The following is a 12,567-nucleotide window of genomic DNA, read 5'->3' as shown; positions in this document are numbered from 1 at the left end:
CCCCGTGCAACTGAACCCCCGTGCTACTGAACCCTCATGCAACTGAACCCCCTTTAACTTAACCCTCGTGCAACTCAACCCCATTTTAATAAACCCCCGTGTAACTGAACCACCATGTAACTGAACCCCCGTGCAAGTGAACCACCGTACAACTAAACCATCGTGCAACTGAACCACCGTGCAACTGAACCACCGTGCAACTGAACCCTCGTGTAACTCAAACCCCTGTACTTATATTGGGTAAAACACAGGTTAGAATCTTTACATGTTCAACCTTGTTTGAATTGTTTGTTTTTTTAAGTCTTTATATAAATTACTGTCAAGATTATGCATAAAAATGCTCTGTTTTGTTGTCACAAAAACAAAGAAAATCGGACGTCATAAGCTCTTAAATCCCGATTTATTTCTCTTTTTATGTCTGTTAATTGGGGTTCCCTTCATCCTGTCAATTTCTACGGGTCTAGGCATTTACCCCTCCCCCCGGAAAATTACCCTCCTCCACCCACGGCAACCTCGTCACCTAGAATACCCCCCTCGTAGAGATTATGGTTTTCAAAATTTAAAAATCTTCTTTGAGTCGTGTTATTTTTTAGTTTAATTGAGGAGAAATGGAAAAGAGGAATTTATGAATAAATCTTGCCCCCCCCCCCTCTGTGCAAATACTGTTCTCTCGTGAAAGATTCCCCAGAAAACCCCCACAAAAAAAATCTCCGTATGTTTCCCAATGACAAATACTATCTTTCAGTAATAGACCAATCAAAAAAACTTAAAAAGAAACTGAGACTTCCGCAATGGGGTCATCTGATGGTTTTGTACCTAGGAAGAGAGGGAGATATCTCAAAGGGTGCATTTTGGTACCAAAACATCTTAGCTCTCACTGAGCCTTCAAATGAATACAGTATTAGCTCTAAGGGAGAGACAACAGGAGGATGGAGGAAGAAATTATTTGATAATCCCCTGGCATTTCTAGTCTTTTTTTATAAGCCGAAAGTGAATGGAGACTAACCAACCGCAAGAGGTATTTTTTTTTTTCTGGGGGGGGGAGATTTTCCACGGGTAGGTATTTTCTGGGAGGGGGGTATTTTCCGTGAGGTGTTATTTTCCATGGGGTATTTTCCTTAATGGATGTTTTTTTTTTTGTTTTTTTTTTTGGGGGGGGGGGGGTAAACGGCGGCTCTCACTGTCTACATACTGTAATTTTTTTTACCACTTTGCTTATTTTGTTGTTTTCATTTTGTGGTATTTTTTACCCTGGTAGTTGTCTATTGTTTGGTTGGAAAAGGGTTACTTACCTGCTTCGGTGCAGTAGTTCAGTTGCACAATGGCTGAGTTACACAAGGGTACAGTTACACGGTGGTTCAGTTACACGATGGTTCAGTTACATGGTGGTTTAGTTGTGTGGTGGTTCAGTTGCATGGTGGTTCAGTTGCACGGTGGTTCTGTTGCATGGTGGTTCAGTTGCACTGTGGTTCAGTTGTACTGGGTTCAGTTGCACGGGGGTTCAATTGCATGGGGTTTTAGTTACATGGGGGTTCAGTTAAATGGGGTTGAGGTTCACGGAGGTTTATTTGCACAAGAGATTATTTATATGGGGTTCAGTTGCCCAGTGATTCAGTTACACGAAGCTTCAGTTGTACGGGGGTTCGGTTATACGGGGGTTCAGTTGCACGGTGGCTCAGTTACACGGTGGTTCAGTTACAGGGGTTTAATTGCTTGGGGTTCAGTTACACGGTGGTTCAGTTACACGCACACCATCACCATTAGTCAGTTTCTGAAAACCACTTTTTCTCGCCCATTGTGGAGCCAATTATATCCAATGACATTACTGGGAAAAATCCTTTTCTTCTCGGCTATGGTAAATAACCTAAGTGCAGTTCCATTTTCGGCAGAAATGTTACATGACAACGTACGGGCAACATTTTCATTAACAATATTGAAGAAGCGAATGAACACTGCTGAGACTACAGAAATCAGAGTAACAGAGTAGAGTCGGTTCACACATGCTATGTCATAGTAATTTTGATGTTAGAAGAAGCAATTCGCCCAATTATGATCAAAACGGAATGAAAATTAAAGTCTCAAATTAATAGTACTAAATGTCTCTTGACCTGTATTTGGTTTTAATTGGTTGAAATATATTTGGTTGAAATATATTTTAATTTGGTTGAAATATATTTTAATATTCTAAAAACCTATTTTTGGTGATTCTTGTTGCAGCAGAAATGTGTACAACTTGTACATATGTGTACAGCTTGCGACAGACTATGTACAACAGCAACAGGAATATATACAGCTTGTACATATGCAATGGATACTGTCAAAGATCCTAATATACTGAGTAATGAAAAGGATATTTCCCAAGATCCTAAGCTGAGAACTTAAATATCAAGATCTTGAACTGAAATTCCAGGGTTGCCACCTAAACAGTGGTAACCCTGGTTTGTGGGTTGAAAGACAATTTTAAATAGAAAAAAGTTATTATTATTCAGTAAAAGTGGTGCGATGCTTAGAATGGCGATTATAAGTTATGGACAGAGACAGTTCTTTTTTTTCTTCGCGTCTATTCTGACTAAGGTTGCCACTGCCTGAAGAAGATAATTTCTTAAAATTGCCGAAGAATCACTAGTTTAGAGCGAGTATTACCAAAACCATATTAAAATAAAATAAAAGTTTGAAGAAGAAAAATGAGAATATTTCCAGCCAGTGAAAAAAGGAAGGATATATCAGTCAAGCCCTCCGCGCGACCGTCCTCAGTGCACAAAAGTAAAAAAAGAGGTAAAAGTATACGGATAAAAGTTCTAAGTACAACAAAAGGAAACACTAAACTTAAAAAATTGACACTCTCCGAGCAATAGTGAGAGGATAACTAAGTAAAAAAAAAAAAAATCAAGCATTGAATGGCTATTCAAACCTGTGAAGTAATTTTGTATAAAGCTTTTTGAACGCTAATCGCTTGCCAGTCGGAATTTACAAGTTCATTAGAAATGGGACCAGGATCGTATCCAGGATTTTTTTTTGTGTGTGTGGGGGGGGGTACAAAAAACTTAAAAACACGCATCAAAAATGTTTTTATATTCATTTCCATTACGTTTTTAAGAGTCCGACAAACATTTGAGGGGGGAAGATTTAAACCCCCTAACCTGCCCCCCTTGGATACGGCATTGAATGCGGCATAGGTAACTTTCACCGGTATCTCTATTGAAGAAAAGCATCAAACATTGAATGGCTATTCAAACCTGGGATGTAATTTTGTGTAAAGCTTTTTTAATCTATAGAAACAGTTTAGTTTTAATTTAGCCTTTTGTGTTTGAGGTTTATTTTGTCCTTTGGACTTATATCTATACATTTTTACTCTTTATTTACTTTTGTGCACTGTGAACGGTCTCGACCGAAATATCTGCATGTATTTTCTTCGTTTTTTCACTGGCTACGAAAATTCCTGTTTTTCTTTTTCACAATTTGTTTTTCATTTCGTCATGCACAGCCAGTGTGGTCTTAGAAATTATTTAAACCCCTAATCATGGTGGGTTGCTTTTTTTGCCTTGTCGGCATTTTGGCTTAACCACAAAAAGAATTTTAAGCTTTCTGAAATGTTTATGATGCTTTTTTGTGAACGGAATCTATTCAGCTTTAAAAGGATGAGAAATACAAGAAGAAATTCAGGTTTGCATAGAAAAAAGTTACTGTGAGGACAATATTCAGGAATTGGATCACTGAGCAATTTTAATTGCCGTCATATTCCTATAGAATTGTCTCCTCTACAACTGTTGCTATTGTTAATAAAAAATGTGAGCAATAACTTATATGACGGTTGTTGCTGTATGGAAGAACAATTAAATTAAAAAGGCCAATAAATAGTTCATTTTCTTCAAATCAATAGATTGCTTGGCAAAGTAGCAGAAATTGCTTTAGCTGCCAGCTAAAGTAAAGTGACAAGCAAACAGAATAAGTGTGACTAACCAACAAAAGAAAAATTAATGCCACAACTCATAACTATTAGACAATACTGTACTAGGCAAAAGATACATTACCAGACCTTACGATAACTCACTAAGGAGACAAACATTCAGTCTGTCCCATATTGTGAGCAATTTTTGTAATTTCAATAATCTGAATTTAACAATCTATAGAGGAATTAAGTCGACAAGTGATATTAAGCAATGCAAAAGCTGTGGTTTCATTTGCACCTGTTGCAAAAGGGCTTAATTCGCAAAAGGAAAAAATGAGGACAGCATTCAGGTTCATAGCTGTTGGAGGAAGTTTAGAAGGTTGGATTAATTTGGAAGATCTACTAAAAGATGATGGAAGCCTTTATAAAGAAGCTGAGGTTTGTTATTCCCTGGCTATTATTCATAAGTCTGTTGGACAAAAAGGACTTTATTTGCCCACAAAAAAAAAATACTAAAAGTACCAGCATTATATTTTGTGTCTATCTATGCTGACAATTTATTTCCCACGTGCTGAAACTCTTCGAGGCCGCCCTATAATCTTTATAACGGATTGTTATATGCTTTTAGTATCACATCTTAATTTTTAATGCTTTGTGATTACTTTACCACCAATTACCTCCTCCCTCCTCCAAACTACTATCCGTCTGGCCCTCTTAATCGTCTCCTCTCACTTCCCGCCGTTTCCTAGTACAAAAACGAGTTGTTGAAAAAATAAAAACAGTGGCTCCATCCGGAAACATTCTGCAAACCTACTCCATGCAAAGTGGTTCTAATAATTAACCACTGAGCTATAGAGTTATTTAAACAGTTCTTATATAAGTTATTATTCAAGTACAAGAATTCTCAATTCTTCCCCCTCCCCTTCAACGGACTCCCACTCAGCCCACCTCTGGCCTTTCTATTGCACACAAAAAAGCCTTGAGTTAATAATAATAATAAATTCATTTGCCAATCAGTATATAATACAAACACTTGAGAACAGATCTCTGAACTCCCCCTCCCAACGCACCATCCCATCCTTATATCTAAATATCTCTTTCTAGAGAGGTCACACGTGATATAAGCGGTTAAGCGAAACGGGGTATATTGTTTCACCGCTCCATTTCCTCTCTCTCCTAACTCTTGTCTTGATATTCTTCTGCCAGAGAGGGTCACCCATGCCAATTTCCAGGCCATTTGGTCCATTCGTTTAGGAATAAATAATAAACAAACAAATAAAGGAAGCGCTTTATAGTTTTCCATGAAAAAGGATTTCAGAAATCTTTTCAAATTTCTATAATTGTTTTTGCTTCCCATTGCTTTGTGCCTAGTTTCCTTAGAAACAGGATCTGAGTGTCTACCGTTAGACAGGATAAGCAGTAAAAAACCAGGATCGTATTGAATATGGTGAGGGACCCGATTGGATTTTTTTTGTGTGGTGCCCTTCCTATGTGTTAAATATTTAAATAAAATATACTTGCATAGTAGCTTACGTACGTAAAGGAATTCCGGTACGCCGTGCAAAATCTCTCTAATATAGGAATATCCCTATTAAATTTAGTAAATTTGACATGAACTTTCACGGGTATCAGTGTTCTATATTATAAAGTATATATTGTATAAATAATAAACACATTAATAAATATCATCCAGCTATGCAAAATTAAAATAAATATATTTAATTATTTGAATAACTCATAATCCATCCCTTATCATCAAAAACATGTTCATTTTGATGGTGATGCGGAGCCCTCTCAAATGCGGGGCCCGATTAGGTCCACTCCTTCAATCACCTTTTATTCGGTCCTGGTAAAAACTGTGATCATTTGGAAATTTAGACGGAGAAAAATATTCAATTTCTTGAAAGTTTCCTGATTTCTGGAAAACATTTCCAGGCAGATTATGAGGAGCTATCTTTTTTAAGAAGGCAAGTTGTTAGAATTTATTGATAGTGAAAATAACGTTGGTCCTACTTAGCTTTCTTGTGATAATTTTGTAAGCTTTTCTGACAAAATGTCAATAATATAAAGTGCCCTTACCCCTGCCCCCCCCCCCCCCAAAAAAAAAATTCTTAAAGGTTGAGCTAAATCCCCCAGCCGGGAGACGAAGCAGGGTACACTTACCATATCTGCTTATAAAATTCGTCATCATTTTCCTGAAACCTTCTAACTACAGAGACAATTACAGAGGTAGATTGCTAAGGTTGCGTTTTGCTTTTTAAACAGATAGATTTTGGCTCCTAAATTTAACAAAAAATGTATTTTGGAATAAAAAGAATTCACAAAAAAGAGATAACACATGTAGTATTTTTTCTTCAGCTAGCAGAATGAGTGTGGAAAACACAGATCCGGCATGGTAAATCAAAAAATGGTATATGAACTCTTTTTCTAAATTTAGGTTTATAGACCCCCCCCCCCAAAAAAAAAGGAAGCTCTATCGGTTCTATCAATCCGTTGTATCCTATCTTTGTTTTTTAAGATATTTAGAAATTTTTTTTTTCAAAATGCCTCATATCCTCTTTTTTCACTCACAGAAACAAATTGGTAACTTTACCTTTTTCTTACCAAAACATTTATCGCTAAAGTGGAAAAGGAGTTTAATATCCTATATTTTGATGTTGAAAAGTGTGCTGTAATTCTATTGGTTTAACCTTTGTGATTCTTCTTCGTAAACCAGTCATAACATTTCTATAGTGTTTGTCAGGAAGGCAAGGCAGACAACTCTGCCTTTTTTACTGTTTCTTTGGTTTTTCGCCGCATCTTGGATGCCTAAAATCTAACACTCTTCACCCTTTTCGTGAAAAAACACGCTGTTTCGTAGAATATCCGATAGAAAACCGGTCCCTAATGACAAAAAAAAACGAACCACAACTTTTCAGTATTTCTGCTCTCCTATAATTTCGTTTTGTGTAGCATCGTACAGTGGCACCAATTGGTAGGGTAGTAGGTTAGGGATGGGTTTCCTCTAGATGACTTTGCTCCCCTAGCTTTCAAAAAATGCCGTTTTTTGGCATTTTCATTGTGAAATAAAACTGGTGGTCGCCCAGTATCAAGTGCTTTTATGTCTTTCTTTGGGCAGCCACTTGGATGAATGTCATGTGTTATATCATTTTGTAATAAACAGAATTGAATTGAAAAAATTGAAATACCCTTTCTTGGCATTTCACTGAAAAATCGGAAAATTGAAATCTCCCTAGATTAAAAAAAAAAACCTTTTGACCACCCCCCTCCCCCCCTCCCAACATTTTTGTGAATTGGTACCACTGAACTTTTCAGTTACCGCATTCCAAATACCTCTGGTGTCTAAAGGAAGATGTTAGGGTCCATTTCAAAAGTAGCTGAAAAACAATACCCCTCCGACAGTACAGGAAATTCTCTTTTATTCCAGTTCCCGTTCAACTAACGTTCAGAATATCATCAGCGTAATCTGCTAAAGAGACATCAAGCCCTCTAAATGCACAAGTCATAACAGGTTCAGAATATTATCAGCGTAATTTGCTAAAGAGACATCAAGCCCTCTAAATGCACAAGTCATAATAGGTTCAGAATATTATCAGCGTAATTTGCTAAAGAGACATCAAGCCCTCTAAATGCACAAGTCATAACAGGTTCAGAATATTATCAGCGTAATTTGCTAAAGAGACATCAAGCCCTCTAAATTCACAACTCATAACAGGTTCAGAATATTATCAGCGTAATCTGCTAAAGAGACATCAAGCCCTCTAAATGCACTAGTCATAACAGGTTCAGAATATTATCAGCGTAATTTGCTAAAGAGACATCAAGCCCTCTAAATGCACAAGTCATAATAGGTTCAGAATATTATCAGCGTAATCTGCTAAAGAGACATCAAGCCCTCTAAATGCACTAGTCATAACAGGTTCAGAATATTATCAGCGTAATCTGCTAAAGAGACATCAAGCCCTCTAAATGCACAAGTCATAATAGGTTCAGAATATTATCAGCGTAATTTGCTAAAGAGACATCAAGCCCTCTAAATGCACAAGTCATAACAGGTTCAGAATATTATCAGCGTAATTTGCTAAAGAGACATCAAGCCCTCTAAATGCACAAGTCATAACAGGTTCAGAATATTATCAGCGTAATTTGCTAAAGAGACATCAACCCCTCTAAATGCACAAGTCCATAAAATTTACTGAATACAAAAAGATCATTTATCTCCTGTTTAACTTTTTTATCTGGAAGGTAAGACTCAAATAAAGACAGTCTTTTTCTTCTCATCTAGCAATTTTCTCTTTTTATTAGAAACGATTTGGTGATTTGGCCTGTCGAGACCTTCTTATGTCGTTCAGAACTTATTAAAGTTATAAAATACGTTGCAGCTTTTTCGGTTGTTTTTTAGCCCCAAGAGTAGTGCAGAATAAACTTGTGATTATCTTTTGAATTCTGGAGTTAAACCCTTGTGGCAAAAGTGATTCAAAAGTGATAGGGTACTCTGTTATTTTGTATTCCCGTGAAAAAAGAGGCCTGTCCCCTTTGCCACCTGTAACTGAAAATTGGCTTGATGACAATATTTAAAACACAATGGCCTTGTGACTAGTATAGAGTACTCACGTAGTGATACGAGAGTTATTGATACGTAGTGATATGAGTTAAGTACTACTCTGGTACTCATGTCATAAAAATAACAAAAGATGGTTTTTTTTCAAAGTAAAGAGTAATGTTAAAACTGAAATTTTTAAGACATTTACACACTTTGCTCCAGTATATTTAGCCGCGTTTTCATGCTCAGCGGGTTTGAACACGGTTTGTTCTCGTCTAGTATATCAAGCGCTGTGCATCAGTGCATCTAGTGCATCAAACACGGGGTTGAAACTTCGAACCCGCTGAAACTAGACGAAAAACTAGAAACTTGAAACTAGAAGAGAATAACCCGTGTTCGAACCCAATGAGCGGCTTTTGCTTTCTGCATTTTTTTATGTATGTTAAATATACTGCTTACTTAATATGTTTAATAAGGTAAAGTAAATTACAGGTTATTTTGTATTTCCATGAAAACGAGGGCTGCCACCTTTGATACCTGTAACAATAGGCTTGAGAAAGAAAGATAGTACGGCTATGAAGTAATCAAGCAGTGATTGGAGATTGAATTAAGCGCAACTCGTATTATAAAATAGCAAAAATAGCTTTCCATTTAAAAGTGAAAAGTACTGTTAAAACTGACGAAGAACAAATAATGCGTCTTATAAAAAATGAAGTACTAAATGAGCGAAACAACGATGAATAAGAGGAGGGCTGCTTTCTAAGGCTGCTCTCTCATAAAACTTCACTCTTACACTAGAGTACCATTTTCATTGGAAATGGAGAGCAAATAGCAAATCCTGAAAATTTATCATTCATCTAGCTCAATCACCTCATCTTTAAAACACTAAAAAAGAGTGTCGGAAAATCGATTATTTAAACTACTTACTCTTTCCTAAAATGCTACAAAGTAGTATCATTAAAAATCTTACAGCCCAGTCAAGGGGCTGTGCCATCACGTAATAAGATTCAAAGAGGTGTGGACGAGGAAAATTGAGAGCCCTCATCCAGCGTTAAATTTGACCAATAAATCTAATGATAAAATCTCTTAAGCATACCTTCTTTCCTACCCGGGTACTTCCAGTGAAAGACAAACTTTCAATCTTACATTAGAATACCATTTTGGTTTGATGAAATTGAGGCACGTTTTCGATACCACTCTGGAAAATAATCCCTCTATTTTTTATGGCAATTGGATTAACTTGGACTTTAAAAGCGAAATTTCTTCACCATTTATAGTATTATTCAACCTTAATGGATTTTGATTATTAATAACATTCTAGAAAAATACTTTTGCTATTTTTGGATCAACGGTGTATCCCAGATTTTTTTTTGTTGGGGGGGGGGGGGGGGTTGGAGGGGGTTTTTACGAAAGAAATCTTTACAAAATGTATCAAAAATTTGTCCATATGCATTTTGCTAATTTTTACAGGTCGTATACAAATTTCGGAGGGGGGGAGGTCAAACGTGGTAACCCTTATATCTGGAAACGACCATGATTTGGGTCAGTCTTATTGTATTTTGGTAGTTCTAAGATGGAGATATTTTATTTTTATTAAAATACACACCTACAATATTTTTGGATAATTTACCAAAAAAAAAAAAAAATTATAAACGGAAAAAAGGGTGTAAGCACACTTTTGCAATAGAAGTTCAGCACCTTTGAATTTATATTTGTTAAAATTAAAAACCTTGAAACTTACAGGTAGACCTTGATGATACCATTCTCCTTCCTTTTTCAAGTGGCACTACTGGACTACCGAAAGGCGTATGCCTTACACATAGAAACGTTGTGGCAAGCTTATGCCAACTCCAATTCCCCACAATGGGACTTCTTAAACAGTCTACTGGTAAGGACACGTTAAAATTCAAAATATCACCGGTGGGTCACGAAACTTCATGTCTGTTTTTTAGAGATTGCCGAGGAAAGTGAATAGATTTGATGGAACTTAAGGATAACATTCAAAATTTAAAACTAAGAGTAACAATGGGTCTATAACACCCATCGGGGTATTTTGTTTTTTTCATCCAAATCCCAAACTTTTCTTGACAGAAATGTATTAAAATAGTCTTTTAGAAATATACAGATATGTGGTTTTGCTGTTCACCAGGGATAACAGAAATTTCTATTTTTTTATCTTTTTTATTTCATTTAGAGATTAGTAGCTCTATCGAATACTTGTTGATTTGCCACTAGTTACTATGTGGCACTACTAGCTGCTGGTTATTTAATCCAGTTACTAGTTAAAACTAGTTACTAGTTATTAAATCTACTAGTAGATTTGTCACTAGTTACTAGTTACGAATACTTGTTGATTAGCAATTCGATAGTTACTAGTCTTGTAGGTGTGACACAAAATATTTTTTTAGAGACTAAATAGCTTCTGAAGGTCAGGAATGGATCGTTAGCACAATGAAAAAACTACTCCTCTTTTGAATGTAATCTTAACTCACTGTCACCAGTGGTGCTCCACCAGTGGTAGGGGCAAAAAAATTTGTCAAGCTCAAGGAGGGGCAATTTTGTTTTTTTCCTCTTTTTCCCAATGAGATGCCAAAAAAAGGTATCTTTCAATGAAAATACAAATAAGATACTTTCTGAAATATAGGGAGAAGGAGCGTTATTTTGGGTGAGGGGGCAACTGTACCCCTGTTACCCCAATTAGCGCCACTGACTGTCACTTTTTTGGAAAAAGTGCTGCAAATAGTATGGATGCACTGTACGTGAAAACACCGTTACGTAATTTTACATAACATATACAAATTACCATCGACCCTATGCTTGTCAGGCGTCCAAGAAAAAATTGTTATTGGGTCTTCGTGTAAAGACAGCCTTATTCACCTTGATTCTCAATTGTAAATGTGATTCCCTCACAACTAATCTGCTGGTTCACCTATATTTGTGTATCCATAGATTTGTTTAATAAAACCTATTTGCTAAAAGAAAAATGTTGTCTAATATCAACAGTGTAAAAGGTATATTCCTATTCACTGACGTCAAAATTATCAAAGAAGATGCAATTTAAGTGAAAAACCTGTTCCAATTGGACTAGCTAAAATGCTTAAAACGAAAGGGCCTGGAGCTGGAAACTTACGACATCTATGAAGCTCTAAAGATGGATCACCAGCTTTTTTGCAGTGGACTCCAGCCGACCCCAGTCCTACCGCAGTGTTTACTTCAATAGAAACTGTATTTAAAACGAAATAGCATAAATAATAGCTGTAACAAAAATACTGTTACATACATAAGAGTCATTTTGCTGTTTGAATTCATAAGTCATGTGAGGCCTTTTGTTTGTATTCACAAGTATTTAAGACTAGTTAGGATTCGTAAACCGAACTAAATTGGACACACTGGAGCCCTCATAAGAATCTGAATCCGGAAACTTTGGTATCCACCAAGCTCTATGGATTGATGTTGTGCTTGGCACTATGAATCCTGTGGTTCGATTCCTGTGCCGCAAGGTTGGGTAGCAGGTTTGCAACTCCTACCTGCAAACAGACCCAGCAACATAAGCGTCAGTTTGACGTCCTATGTGCCATCTATGGATCTGGTTGATCTTTAACCTGTATTTTTTGTACCTGTACCTGTATTTTTTTATTTTTTTTTTTAGCTGACTTGCCAGCCAGACTAGTACTATTATAAAAATATAGTGTGAGGCAAAATAGTACGAATGACAGCTGTACAGTATGTATAACAAGAACGCTGTCTCATAGATAAGAGGCGTATTACGGTTTACTAACGTTTAAATAATCTAAGATGACGTCCACAGTATATGTTCCATGTGAAGCATGCAATATTGCGACAAGCTTACGCCTGTGACTAGTACTGAGAGGTCAAGGTATTTCTATTAGTTTTAAATCCATCCATTTATGAACAAATATTTCTTCAAATGGGGACAAGTGCATTTATTAGACAGCGAAATCAGACACAAAAGTCTGGATATTTCGATCACATGTACAGCGATCGTAATCAGCAGAAATAATATTTTTGTTGGTGACGATCGCTGTGCATGTGATCTAAATGATCAGACTTTTGCATCTGTTTTCACCGTATAATAAATGGACTTATCCCCATTTGAACGTTTATTTGCTCATCA

General features: G+C 36.5%; 1 protein-coding gene across 1 annotated transcript in view; it reads left to right on the top strand.

The window, feature by feature from the left end:
• The window catches only part of LOC148949574 (uncharacterized), a 171,369-nt gene that overhangs the window by 60,006 nt on the left and 98,796 nt on the right, over window positions 1-12,567 (top strand). Inside the window, exons 4-5 of the mRNA XM_089093600.1 lie at window positions 4,131-4,327; window positions 10,176-10,320. Of these exons, the coding sequence (XP_088949726.1) occupies window positions 4,131-4,327; window positions 10,176-10,320 (342 nt within the window). The remainder of the gene's footprint in view (window positions 1-4,130; window positions 4,328-10,175; window positions 10,321-12,567) is intronic.

The sequence above is a fragment of the Artemia sp. Qi Xiang Cuo genome, chromosome 8, assembly GCF_049724085.1.
Source record: "Artemia sp. Qi Xiang Cuo chromosome 8, ASM4972408v1, whole genome shotgun sequence".
Taxonomy (NCBI): domain Eukaryota; kingdom Metazoa; phylum Arthropoda; class Branchiopoda; order Anostraca; family Artemiidae; genus Artemia; species Artemia sp. Qi Xiang Cuo.
The sequence above is the reverse complement of the archived record's forward strand: the minus strand, read 5'-3'. Positions and strand labels throughout refer to the sequence as shown.